Consider the following 14,530-nt stretch of genomic DNA (forward strand, 5'->3'; position numbering starts at 1 on the left):
TCTCTTTCTCTCTCTCTCTCTCGCTCTCTCTCTCTCTCTCCTTCTCTCTTGCTCTCTCTCTCTATTTCTCTCTCTCTTTCTCTTTCTTTCTCTCTCTCTTTCTCTCTCTCTCTCTCTCTCTTTCTCTCTTGCTCTCTCTTTCTCTCTCTCTTGCTCTCTCTCTCTCTCTTTCTCTCTTGCTCTCTCTCTCTCTCTTTCTCTCTTTCTCTTTCTTTCTCTCTCTCTTTCTCTCTCTCTCTCTCTCTCTCTCTCCAACACTACTCTACAGGAGGTAGCTTACACAGGCTGCCCCTTGGTCACTGTAGTATTGTCCATCAGGGAGAATCACACAAGGACACTACAGTCTGGGTTAGATCCAACTGCCGGGCTGCAGAACGGAGTTACATCCTGCAGCCCAAAGAGATGGACAGGCAGGTAGAGTAAGAAGCACCTGTACTTACAAATCAAACACTTTGTGAATGTTCAGGACAAGCTGCTGCTTAAAAACACGCTGTCCAAACAACATGGGCAGAGAAGATGGAGCTTAAACACAACATTGTTCACTCAACAACATTAAGGATGTTAGTGCCACGGAACAGAATATTTTTCACTTCAGGAGAGCAGTACCCATCAAACACTCCCAGGGCAGGTACAGCACGGGGTTAGATACAGAGTAAAGCTCCCTCTACACTGTCCCCATCAAACACTCCCAGGACAGGTACAGCACGGGGTTAGATACAGAGTAAAGCTCCCTCTACACTGTCCTCATCAAACACTCCCAGGACAGGTACAACACGGGGTTAGATACAGAGTAAAGCTCCCTCTACACTGTCCCTATCAAACACTCCCAGGACAGGTACAGCACGGGGTTAGATACAGAGTAAAGCTCCGTCTACACTGTCCTCATCAAACACTCCCAGGACAGGTACAGCACGGGGTTAGATACAGAGTAAAGCTCCCTCTACACCGTCCCCATCAAACACTCCCAGGGCAGGTACAGCACGGGGTTAGATACAGAGTAAAGCTCCCTCTGCACTGTCCCCATCAAACACACCCAGGACAGGTACAGCACGGGATTAGATACAGAGTAAAGCTCCCTCTACACCGTCCCCATCAAACACTCCCAGGACAGATACAGCACGGGGTTAGATACAGAGTAAAGCTCCCTCTACACTGTCCCCATCAAACACTCCCAGGACAGGTACAGCACGGGGTTAGATACAGAGTAAAGCTCCCTCTACACCGTCCCCATCAAACACTCCCAGGACAGGTACAGCACAGGGTTAGATACAGAGTAAAGCTCCCACTACACTGTCCCCATCAAACACTCCCAGGACAGGTACAGCACGGGGTTAGATACAGAGTAAAGCTCCCTCTACACTGTCCCCATCAAACACTCCCAGGACAGGTACAGCACGGGGTTAGATACAGAGTAAAGCTCCCTCTACACCGTCCCCATCAAACACTCCCAGGGCAGGTACAGCACGGGGTTAGATACAGAGTAAAGCTCCCTCTGCACTGTCCCCATCAAACACACCCAGGACAGGTACAGCACGGGATTAGATACAGAGTAAAGCTCCCTCTACACCGTCCCCATCAAACACTCCCAGGACAGATACAGCACGGGGTTAGATACAGAGTAAAGCTCCCTCTACACTGTCCCCATCAAACACTCCCAGGACAGGTACAGCACGGGGTTAGATACAGAGTAAAGCTCCCTCTACACTGTCCCCATCAAACACTCCCAGGACAGGTACAGCACAGGGTTAGATACAGAGTAAAGCTCCCACTACACTGTCCCCATCAAACACTCCCAGGACAGGTACAGCACGGGGTTAGATACAGAGTAAAGCTCCCTCTACACTGTCCCCATCAAACACTCCCAGGACAGGTACAGCACGGGGTTAGATACAGAGTAAAGATCCCTCTACACCGTCCCCATCAAACACTCCCAGGGCAGGTACAGCACGGGGTTAGATACAGAGTAAAGCTCCCTCTACACTGTCCCCATCAAACACTCCCAGGACAGGTACAGCACGGGGTTGGATACAGAGTAAAGCTCCCTCTACACCATCCCCATCAAACACTCCCAGGACAGGTATAGCACGGGGTTAGATACAAAGTATAGCTCCCTCTACACTGTCCTCATCAAACACTCCCAGGACAGGTACAGCACGGGGTTAGATACAGAGTAAAGCTCCCTCTACACTGTCCTCATCAAACACTCCCAGGACAGGTACAGCACGGGGTTAGATACAGAGTAAAGCTCCCTCTACACTGTCCCCATCAAACACTCCCAGGACAGGTACAGCACAGGGTTAGATACAGAGTAAATCTCCCTCTACACTGTCCCCATCAAACACTCCCAGGACAGGTACAGCACAGGGTTAGATACAGAGTAAAGCTCCCACTACACTGTCCCCATCAAACACTCCCAGGACAGGTACAGCACGGGGTTAGATACAGAGTAAAGCTCCCTCTACACTGTCCCCATCAAACACTCCCAGGACAGGTACAGCACGGGGTTAGATACAGAGTAAAGATCCCTCTACACCGTCCCCATCAAACACTCCCAGGGCAGGTACAGCACGGGGTTAGATACAGAGTAAAGCTCCCTCTACACTGTCCCCATCAAACACTCCCAGGACAGGTACAGCACGGGGTTGGATACAGAGTAAAGCTCCCTCTACACCATCCCCATCAAACACTCCCAGGACAGGTATAGCACGGGGTTAGATACAAAGTATAGCTCCCTCTACACTGTCCTCATCAAACACTCCCAGGACAGGTACAGCACGGGGTTAGATACAGAGTAAAGCTCCCTCTACACTGTCCTCATCAAACACTCCCAGGACAGGTACAGCACGGGGTTAGATACAGAGTAAAACTCCCATGAAACATTTAAACAGTAAAAACCTGGAGGGCCCTGGGTAAAGAACAACAGAAATGGGATTAATTGGGAGAAAGCTGCTGATAGGGTTAGATGACGAGGGCTGGGAGGATGCCCGTGAGGGGTATAAAAACTGGCATGGACTAGTTGGACCAAATGGCCTGTTTCAGTGCAGTAAGTCCGATGTAATTTGATATTTCCTTCTAAGAGCTAGCAAACGCAGAGTGGGCTGAATGGCCTCCTTCTGTGCTGTATGACTCTCTGATAGGTGTCAGCTAGGGCACTCTTGCTGGGTTATTCAGGCCTCCCTGTCACCCCGCTGTCCACCTCAACTTGTCGCATGTATTGTCGAACCCGTCCAAAATTGACTTGAATTCGCAGCGTTAAGATTGTGACAGGGGACCGAGGTCGGGGCGACCGAGGTCGGGGCGACCGAGGTCTGGGCGACCGAGGGGCAGGGGGATGAAATCTTTAAAACTTCAACAAAGAGCCGGCAACGTTACAACGGGCTGAATGGCCCCGGCCAGCCTCGAAGCCTCTCGCTGGCATCACCCGGGCCGTGACTGACCACTCCCTCCCTTCTGCCTCTTTCTCCTCCCAGAGTGTCGCTTTATCACAGATTACTTCACCAGGACCCCTCGCAAACTCAACGCCTTCACGTCATTCGCTAGCGCCGAGCTCTTTCACTTCCACGTGCCCGAGGACACGGTGGTGGCTGTGTGGAACCTCATCACCTTCAAGGAGCAAGGGGGCAGCTTTGGAGATAGCTGCCCGGACCGAGACATCACAGTGTGAGTAGTCCTGGGGCCGGGTTACCCCTTGTCGGGACTGGTGAGGCGGGACAGGAGGATGGGGGTGGGGGAGGGGTGGTCAGTGGGGTCACAGTTCAGCCCGGAATAATTAATTGCGGCGTGCCACTTTACGATGAATTTTACAGCACAGAAGCAGGCCATTCGGCCCACATAACCCATGCTATTATTTATGCTCCACCCGAGCCTCCTGCTACCCCTCCCTTCATCTCACTCCCGTCAACCTCTCCTTCTATTCCTTTCCCCGTCAGGTTGTTTATCCAACTTCTCCTTAAACGCATCAATGGTATTCACCTCAGCTTATGGCAGTGGGGTCTACATCCTCCTGGATTCCATGTTGCATTTATTGGTGACTGTCTTCTGTTAAAGGCCCCTATTTTCAGTCTCCCCCCCAAAAAGTGGAGATGCCCTCTCTACGATCACTCTACCAAACTCTTTGTAAGTTTAATATCATCGACCATGGGGCTCCCCAACCTTCTCCCTTTCAGACAAATGACCTTCCCTGATCGTTACAACCTCGCAGTTCTGATCTCATCCTTGTAAACCTTTGTTTTTTTGCACCTCCTCCAGGTTCTCTCTATATCTCTTTTCTCACGGTAACCCCGTGCGGTCTGACTATGGTTCTATATAAGTTCCACGTAGCCTCTTAGTTCATAAAACTGAGGAGGAGTTTGATGGAGTGAATCCAGAAAAGCCCGTTGGCCCTGACTGGGGAATCAGTGAGGAGGTTTAAATCAATTTAAAAAAGGTTCGAGGAAGATTCTTTAAGCCCATGGAGTGAGTAATGCTTTCCCTCGGAGTATAGATAATTTTGTGGAAACATCTGAAGGTGTTGTTGGAGTAGAGGAAGATGCAGGGGTGATGGGGAGAAGCTCAAGTACTGGGATTTCAATTCCTCTCGCAGAGCTAGCACAAACAAAATGGGCTGAGTGGCCTCCTATAGGCCTGTGGCCTTCAATTGCTCCTTGCCTGCCTCCCGTGTTCGCTTTCATTGTCTCCCCTCAATATACCTTTACATTCTGTCTTCCCTTTAACCTGTCTCTCTTTCATTATTCCTTTTACCTCCGCCCTCTTGTTTTACCTTCTTCCTTTCCGCAGAATCATAGAATAGTTACAGCGCGAAAGACAACCATTTGGCCCGTTGTGTCTCTGCCAACTCGCTGAAGGGGCAATTGTCATTCTCATGGGCAGTTAGGGATGGGCAATAAATGCCGGCCTAGCCAGCGACACCCACATCCCGTGAATGAATAAATAAAATAGAATCACCGAGTGCCATTCCCCCACCTTCTCCTTGTAACCCTGCACATTCTTCCTTTTCAGATAACAGTCTAACTTCCTCTTGAAAGCTTTGATTGAACCTGCCTCCACCACACACCCTGGGGGTTACTATTGACCAGAAACTTAACTGGACCAGCCATATAAATACTGTGGCTACAAGAGCAGGTCAGAGGCTAGGAATCCTGCAGCGAGTAACTCATGTCCTGTCCACCATCTACAAGACACAAGTCAGGAGTGTGATGGAATACTCCCCACTTGCCTGGATGAGTGCAGCTCCCACAACACTCAAGAAGCTCGACACCATCCAGGACAAATAAGCTCGCTTGATTGGCACAAACATTCCCTCCCCCCACCACCGATGCACAGTAGCAGCAGTGTGTACCATCTACAAGATACACTGCAGGAATTCACCAAGGCTCCTTAGACAGCACCTTCCAAACCCACAACCACTACCATTTAGAAGGACAAGGGCAGCAGATAGATGGGAACATCACCACCTGGAAGTTCCCCTCCAAGCCACTCACCATCCTGACTTGGAAATATATCACCGTTCCTTCACTGTCGCTGGGTTAAAATCCTGGAACTCCCTCCCTAAAAGCACGCTGGGTAAACCTACACCACATGGACTGCAGCGGTTCAAGAAGGCAGATCACCACCACCTTCTCAAGGGGCAATTAGAGATGGGCAATAAATGCTGGCCCAGCCGGCGAAGCCCACATCACGTGAAAGAATGAAAAAAACACTCTCGGGCAGTGCATTCCAGACCTTCACCACTAAATGTACAATCTTTGCCAGGTTGAAATCTGAACAATGGGAGGCTGAGGCAATATCAGCCAAATTGATGCTATCGTCCAAAGTCAAAGTAGAGTTTGGTTATCTCCTGCATGCTTTCTCTCTGTATGCCAATCTCTCTCTTTGCCATTATCTTCCTTTTGTAACACTTTCATCTTTCTCCACTCCGCTGCATCTCATTCCACACTTAAGACGCTCCTTTAAAACTTACATCTTTGACCAAGTTTTTAGTTACCTGTCCTAATATTTCTGACTGTGGCTTGGTGGCGAATTCTGTTGCGCGACATTCATGTGAAGGTCCTTATAATATAAGAGTCTGGCCCTAGAGTCACAGAATGCCCCAAAATGGGGGCCGAACTCATCGGCGATTTTGAAGTATTTTGTTAAGTAATTTATTAAAAAAACAATAGTTTAGATTCTCTTCATCTCAGTAATGGTTATTACCAGTAACAAAGGTTACAGGGAGAAGGCGGGAGAATGGGGTTGAGAAACTTATCAGCCATGATTGAATGGCGGAGCAGACTCGATGGGCTGAATGGCCTAATTTCTGCTCCTATGTCTTATGGTCTTATGGTCTAATAAATGGGGGACCGCTTATGTTTATCACCCAGCAAACTGGCATGGAACCCTCCTGCACAAGATTTCTATGATAACCAATATATTCCTTAACATTTTATAAGGTTATTATATACGGCGGTTTCTTGCATTACTACGGTTCACTATATTAAAGGCGTTATACAAATGAAAGTTGTTATTTCCCTTCCTAACTCTTACTTCTCTCCTGATCTCTACCAGGTATTTCCGATCCGGGGCTCCGCCAGTTATTAACCCCCTCCACACCCGGTTTCCGACAGACACCATTGTGCCAGGATCATTCGCAGTCACTCTGACATGGACTCTTCCCAACCGCACGACAGGGGTGTTTAACATCACCAACCCGCTCCTGGGAGACTGGTTCCTTGCTGCTCACCTACCAAAGGATAAAGGGAAAATCTCAGTCAAGGTAAACCCCCACGGCCAGAGAGCGTCTCAGGACACCCCGAAATGTTTTTACAGCCACTGACGTACCTTCTGAGGTGTAGTCACTCGCAATGTGACAGCTGATTTGCTCTCTGAAAGGTGCAGCCATGAGATAGTGAGCAGCTGATCTATTTTAGCGATGCTAGTTGAGGGGTGAATGTTGGCCAAGACAGCTCCCCAGCTCTTCTTCAAACATTGAAACAGAACGCACCAAACAGGCCTTCAGTATGATTCTCATCCAAAACGTACCACCTCCTACAGTGGTGTCCATCCAGGTTGTGTCCTCAAGTCTCCAGAGTGCCCCCCACCCCGGCCAATTTGCGCACAGCAAGATCCCCAGAAACCACGTTGGCGCGGAGCCAGCACACTCCACTGCGACCCACTGATTCACGAGGGTCCGAGGACCTCCCGTTTTGTTTTGGGGACTGCCGGACATTCGGATTGGCCGGCCATTCGCTCCATCGGTCCCGGCAGTGCCCGGATAGCATCAGTGGCGGCTGCCGGGGGACTACAGAACCAAAGGGAGATCGAGGCCCATGGATTCCCGGAACAGGTTATGCCTGGGGGGGCCCTTGGGCCCAGTGGGGTTTGGGCAAGTTAGGTAGAGGGGCAGGAGGGGTGAGGGGGATGGGTTTAATGTGGGGAAGCGGGTAGGAAGGAAAGGGGTGGTCGGGCTTCCGGCTCCCGACCTGCTGCTTTTGGGCAGAACATCCTCAGTGTCAATGGGTTGGATAATGAGCCTAATTGACCCTTATTTGTTCTTTGAAATATGGCAGGTGGGGGCTGCCTATTTCGCCGCCAACCCCGCTCCCTGTATTATAGGGGAGAGCTCGGGAGTGGGTGCCCACTGCATTTTACATCCCTCTCCCTTCCCACCCCACCATGAGAAACACACCCTCTGCGGGGGCATGTAAAATTCAGCCCGTGATATTTATTTCTCCTTTAGGTGGCACTGTCACCGGACCTCAGGTCACGTAACATTAGGACTCACAGCTTCACCCAGAGGTGCAATGGTGTCTGCCTACAGAGGCCACTCATTAGCTTCAGCATATCATATAGATGGGGAATGCATACCTAGGAGTGAGTTACAGGCTGGAATCTGGTGGAGGTGTGTATAGAATAATGGATGCTTGGGAGTGAGTTACAGGCTGGAATCTAATCGAGGGGTTTAGATGGTTCTGAACCTCCTTGGGACATTTTGCGATGTTAAAGACAACATAGAATCATAGAATGGTTACAGCACAGAAGGAGGCCATTCGGCCCATTGTGTCTGTGCCAGCTCTCTGCAAGAGCAACTCAGCCAATCTTACTCCCCGACCTGTCCGTGTAGCCCTGCAAATATTTTCTCTTTAGGTGCTTATCCAATTCTGTTCTGAAGGCCTTGATTGAATCAGCCTCCACCTCACTCGCAGGTAATGCATTCCAGATTCTAAACATCTGCTGCATTAAAAAGGTTTGCCTCATGTTGCCATTGGTTCTTTTCCCAATCACCTTAAACTGGTTCTCGATCCTTCCACCAATGGGAATAGTTTCTTCCTATCGACTCTGTCCAGACACCTTATGACTTTGAACACCTCTATCAAATCTACTCTCAACCTCTCTCTTCTCTAAGGAAAACAACCCCAGCTTCTCCTAGATATGCACATAACTGAAACCACCCCCATCCGTAGAATCATCCTAGTAAACCTTGTCTAAACCCTTTCTAAAGCATTCACATTCTTTATAAAGCGCGGTGCCCAGAATTGGACTAAATATCCCAGTTAACCAATGTTTCCCAAAGGTTTTTAACCTCATTTGTACTCGGTGCCTCTATTTATAAAGCCCAGGATCTCATAAACCTTATTGACCACTTCCTCAACCAGCCTGTCACCTTCAATGATTGGTGTACATATACCCCCAGGTCTCTCCGCTTCTGCACCCCCTTTAGATTTGCACCCTTTATTTTATACTGTCTCTCCTCATTCGTCCTACCAAAATGTATCACTTCATATTTCAATGCATTAAATTTTCTCTGCCACTTGTCTGCCCATTCCACCAAGCCTGCCTATGTCTTCTTGAAACCTATCGCTATCTTCCTCACAGTTCACAATACTTCCCAGTTTTGCATTATCTGCAAATATTGAAATTGTGCCCTGTACACCCAAGTCCAAGTCATTGATTTATATCAAGAAAAGCAGTGGCCCTAGCACTGACACCTGGGAACATCACTGAATGCCTTAGAACCATAGAACCATAGAACACTACAGCACAGAAAACAGGCCATTCGGCCCTTCTAGTCTGTGCTGAAATATTATTCCGCTAGTCCCATTGACCTGCACCTAGTCCATAACCCTCCAGACCTCTCCCATCCCCTATCCTTCCAGTCTGAAAAACAAATCTCCATGCTGTTCTGTTTCCTGTCACTCAGCCAATTTTGTATCCATGCTACCACTGACCCTTTTATTTCATGAGCTTCAACTTTGTTGACAAGCCAACCATGTGGCACATTATCAAAAGTCTTTTGGAAGTCCATATACACCATGGCAACCACATTACCCTTTTCAACCCTCTCTGTCTCTCTCAATCACATTCAGTCAACACGATTTGTCTTCAACAAATCGGCGTTGGATTTCTTTAATTAATCCACACTTGTCTAAGTAACTGTTCATTTTGTCTGGATTATCGTATCTAAAAGCTTTCCCACAGCCACAATTAAATTGACCTCCCTGGAGTCGCTGGGTTCATCCTTGCACACTTTTTGAGCAAGGGTATGACATTTACAATCCTACAGTCCTGGCAGCACCCCTGTGTCTAAGGACGACTGGAAGATTATGGCCAGTACCTGTACAAATTTCCACCTTACAACCCACAGTATCCTCAGGGGCGTCCCACCCAGCCCTGGTGACTTACCTACTTTGCGCACAGCCAGCTTTTCAAATACATCCTTTTATCAGTTTTTAGCTCATCCAGTGTCTTCAACTACCTCCAATTTCACTATGATTTTGGAAACATCTTCTTCCTTGGTAAAGGCAGGTGCAAAATATTCATTTTAATACCTCAGCTATGCGCAAATCCCTTTTTTGGTCCTGAATCAGCCCCACTCCCCTCCTCATGCTGCCTTTTTACTGTTTTCATGCCTCAAGAAGACTTTTGGATCCCTTTTTATGTTATGTTTTATATCCTGTCTTTACCTCCCTTATTTCCTTTATCATGTCCTTTCTGAATGTCCTAGATTCAGCCTTGTGTTATCCACCTGACATCTGCCCTTTTATTTTTGCTCCATCTATCTCTTCAGGCATCCAGGGAGCTCTGCTTTGTTTCCCCTGCCTTTTCCCCTCTGGGGAAATACCCTGACTGCCCCTGAACCATCCCCTCTTTAAAGGCAGCTCATTGTTGTGTTTTAGTTCTGCCTGTCAATCTTTGTTTCCAATTTCCCTGGGATTGACTTGTTCTCGCCCCATTGAAATCGGCCCTCCTTCAATATTTTACTCTAGATTGCCCCTCGTCCTTTTCCACTGCAGTCCTGAACCGTGAACACAGCTCACTAAACGTTCCCTGACTAACAATTCACCAAGGCTCCTTCGACAGCACCTTCCAATCCCACAACCACTACCACCTAGAAGGACAAGGGCAGCAGATAGATGGGAACACCACCGCCTGGAAGTTCCCCTCCAAGCCACTCACCATCCTGACTTGGAAATATATCAGCCGTTCCTTCACTTTCGCTGGGTCAAAATCCTGGAACTCCCTCCCTAACAGCACTGGGGGTGTACCTACACCACATGGACTGCAGCGGCTCAAGAAGGCAGCTCACCACCACCTTCTCAAGGGCAACTAAGGATGGGCAATAAACGCTGGCCCAGCCAGCGAAGCCCACATCCCGTGAATGAATAAATAAAAACAGCTGATTCCCCTTGTCCCACCTCATCCCCCAAGTATTTAAATATAAACTGCAGTTGTTGGTACACTGACCTGCTGATGATTCTTTATTCTGCCATAAGCACATAAGTGTACCAAGGGCAGGTCACCAAGCAGGGAAATCAGCTGGCATGCTGTCTGATTTAATATCTTTTGCTTTGTGTCCCCAGGGCCTCTATGAGGAATGTCAATACCTCTTCCAACCCCAATTGATTGTGCAGAGATTGATTGGAATCCCTGTTGTGTATCCTGGCTACGTGATAGATCAGATGATCCCAGGCCACAACAGATCAGTGCTCTACAAGTAAGTCGGGCTGACCCCTCTTCGTCTAATATTACCAAGTCGATGACATAATGGAGTATGAGAGCAGGGTAACTGTGTGAAATGTGCTCTTCCTGTCACTGTTGACAGTCGTTTATGGGAAATGGATAAAGTTCCCTATTCATTCCTCCAACAGCCTGTTGATCCTGTGCTCCGTAAGAGCACTCTCAGGCACTGGGAAATGTAATGCAATAGCAGCAGGTCAGCAATCACGGGCTTGCTGTGCCGGGAGAGGAGGAGAATCCGAGGTGACCTAATTCAGGATTGTGAAAGGGGGAATCGATCCAGGCAAATTGTTCCCTGGAGCGCATAGCAACAGAGGACTGAGGAGCAGGAGTAGGACGTTGGGCCCCTCGAACCGATAAGATTGTGGCTGATCAGATTGTGGTCTCAACTCCACTTTCCCCTCAGTCCCCCCCCCACCATAACGCTCGACTCCCTTGTAGATCAAAATCCTGTCGCTGGAATATATTCAATGCCCCAGCCCCCACTGCTCTCCGGGGAAGGAGAATTTCACATACTAACGACCCTCTGAGAGAAAAAAACTCTCTTCGTCTCAGTAATAAATGGGAGACCCGCTTATTTTTAAACCATGTCCCCTAATTCTAGCCTCCCCCACAAGAGGAAACATCGTCCTGCTATCCACCCTATCAAGTCCCCTCAGGATCTTATAAGCTTTGCTAAGATCTCCTCTCATTTTTCTAAACTCCAATGGGTCTAGGCTCAACCTGCTCAACCTTTCTTCATAACATAAGCCCTTCATCCCAGGAATCAGTCCAGTGAATCTTCTCTGAACTGCTTCTAAAGCAATTATATATTTTTTTAAATAAGGGGACCCAAAACTGCACACAGTCCCCCAGATGCAGTCTCACCGAGTGCCCTTTACAACTGTAGCAAAACATCCCTACTTTTATATTCCATTCCCCTTACCAACATTCCATTTACCTTCCCAATCACTTGCTGTACCTACATACTAACTTTATGTGATTCATGTACCAGGACACCCAGATCCCTCTGTACCACTGAGCTCTGCAATCTTTCTCCATTTAAATAATATGTTGCTTTTCTATTCTTTACGCCAAAGTGGACCAGTTCACATTTTCCCACATTATATTCCATCTGCCAAATTTTTGCCCACTCACTTAACCTGCCTATATCCCTTATGGACTCTTTACCTCCTCTTGTCAACTTACTTTCCTACCTATCTTGGTGTCGTCAGTGAATTTAGCTACAATACACTTGGTCCCTTCATCCAAGGCATTGATATAGGTTGTAACTAGTTGAGGCCCCAACACTGATCCCTGTGGCACTCCACTAGTTATAGCTTGCCATTCTGAAAAAGACCCATTTATCCCTACTCTCTGTTCCTGTTAGCTAACCAATCCTTTATCCATGTTACTATGTTACTCCTTATACCATGTCCTCTTATCTTGTATGGAAACCTTTGATGTGGTATCTTATTAAATGTCTTTTGGAAATCCAAGTACACCACATCTATTGATTCCCCTTTATTCACCTTGAATGCAACTTCATCAAATAACGGATTAGTTAATCATGATTTCCCTTTCATAAAACTATGTTGGCTCTGCCTAATCAAATTGTGATTATCTAAGGATCCTGCTACAACCTCCTTAATAATGGCTTTTAGCAATTTCCTTATGACAGGTGTTAAGCTAACTGGCCTATAGTTTCCTGTTTTCTGTCTCCCCCCATCATCGTTCTTGAATAAAGGGGTAACATTAGCTATTTCCCCATCCACTGGAACCTTCCCAGAATCTAAGGAATTTTGGAAGGTTATAACCAATGCACCTATTATCTCTGCATATATCTTATAAGATCCTAGAATGCAGGCCCTCATGTCCTGGAGACTTGTCAGCCTTTAGGTCTCATAGTTTTCCCAGCACCTTTTCCTTGGTGATGGTGATTGTAATTAAGTTCATCCCTCCCTCTCACCTCTTGATTTTCAAGAGTCTATGAGAAGTTTTTGAAGTCCTCTCAGTGAAGACAGACACCAAATACCTGCTCAACACCTCTGCCATTTCTCTGTTTTCCATTATCGATTCCCCAGACTGACTCTCTTGAGGAAAAGTTACCATTTTCCTGTTCAAATACTTGTGGAAACTTTTTTATCTGTCTTTATATTGCTAGCTAGCTTTCTCTCATACTCTGCTATTTATTATTACTTTTAGTCATTCTTTGCTGGCTCTTAAAATCTGTCCAATCCTCTGACCTACCACTAATTTTCGCAGATTCGTGCAGTGTTTCCTTCAGTTTAATACTATCCTTCACTTCTTTATTTAGCCACAGTTGGTGCATCCTTCTCGGGGTCTTTCTCACTGGGACAAATCTTTCCCGAGCGTTATTAAATCTAAATATCTCCTTAAAAGTCTGGCACTGCAGCTCTACTGCCTTACCTTATAACCTGGTTTCCCAGCTCACTATAGCCAGTCGAAATAAAAGCAGAAAATGCTGGGAAAACTCATCAGTTCTGGCAGCATCTGTGGAGAGAGGAACAGAGTTAACACTTTGAGTCCGTGTGACCTCTTAAAGAGTCTTGCTTTTATCATCGTCGCCAGCCCTGCCTTTATATGCTCATAGTTTTTTTTATATATTCATTCATGGGATGTGGGGCATTGCTGGCTGGGCCAGCATTTATTGCCCATCCCTAACTGCCCTTGTTCAGAGGGCATTTAAGAGTCAACCACATTGCTGTGGGTCTGGACTCACATGTAGGCCAGACCAGGTAAGGACAGCAGATTTCCTTCCCTAAAGGACATTAGTGAACCAGATGGGTTTTTACAAGAATCAATAATGGCTTCATGGTCATCATTAGACTTTTCATTGAATTCAGATTTCACCATCTGCTGTTTTGGGATTCAAACCTTGGCCCCCAGAGTATTAGCCTGGGTCTCTGGAATACTAATCTAGTGACTATACCACTACACCATCACCTCCCCTTTATTTAGGTTTAAAACATTCATCATGGACCCACACTTCTCGCTCTCAAACTGAAGACGAAATTCCATCGTGTTATGATTGCTGTCACCTAGAGGCACCTTCACCAAGAGGTTATTGATTAATCCAGTCTCATTGCACATTACCAGGTCTAGAATAGTCTGCTCTCTGGTTGGCTCTAGAAAGTGCTGCTCATAGTCATAGAGGTCTATAGCACAGAAAAAGGCCCTTCGGCCCATCGAGTCTGCGCCACTCAAACAAGTACCTAACTATTCTAATCCTCTTTTCCAGCACTAGGCCCATAGCCTTGTATGCCATGGCATTGCAAGTGCACATCCAAATACTTCTTAAATGTTATGAGGGTTTCTGCCTCTACCACTCTTTCAGGCAGTGAGTTCCAGATTCCCACCCTCTGGGTGAAAAAATTCTTCCTCACATCCCCTCTAAACCTCCTGCCCCTCACCTTAAATCTATGCCCCCTGGTTATTGATCCCTCCACCAAGGGGAAAAGTTCCTTCCTGTCTACCCTATCTATGTGCCTCATAATTTTATACACCTCAATCATGTCCCCCCTCAATCTCCTCTGCT

At 47.3% G+C, this 14,530-nt stretch overlaps 2 protein-coding genes across 2 annotated transcripts in view; one reads left to right on the forward strand and one right to left on the reverse strand.

Annotated features, from left to right (window-relative positions):
* Positions 1–14,530, reverse strand: part of LOC144692089 (uncharacterized) — a 981,581-nt gene that overhangs the window by 460,086 nt on the left and 506,965 nt on the right. The gene's annotated exons all lie outside the window — the stretch shown is intronic.
* Positions 1–14,530, forward strand: part of tmem8b (transmembrane protein 8B) — a 130,654-nt gene that overhangs the window by 6,592 nt on the left and 109,532 nt on the right. The window contains exons 2-4 of the mRNA XM_078559933.1: positions 3,471–3,660; positions 6,544–6,751; positions 10,836–10,969. Of these exons, the coding sequence (XP_078416059.1) occupies positions 3,471–3,660; positions 6,544–6,751; positions 10,836–10,969 (532 nt within the window). The remainder of the gene's footprint in view (positions 1–3,470; positions 3,661–6,543; positions 6,752–10,835; positions 10,970–14,530) is intronic.

This window comes from Cetorhinus maximus, chromosome 2, assembly GCF_964194155.1.
Source record: "Cetorhinus maximus chromosome 2, sCetMax3.hap1.1, whole genome shotgun sequence".
In the NCBI taxonomy this organism is placed as follows: domain Eukaryota; kingdom Metazoa; phylum Chordata; class Chondrichthyes; order Lamniformes; family Cetorhinidae; genus Cetorhinus; species Cetorhinus maximus.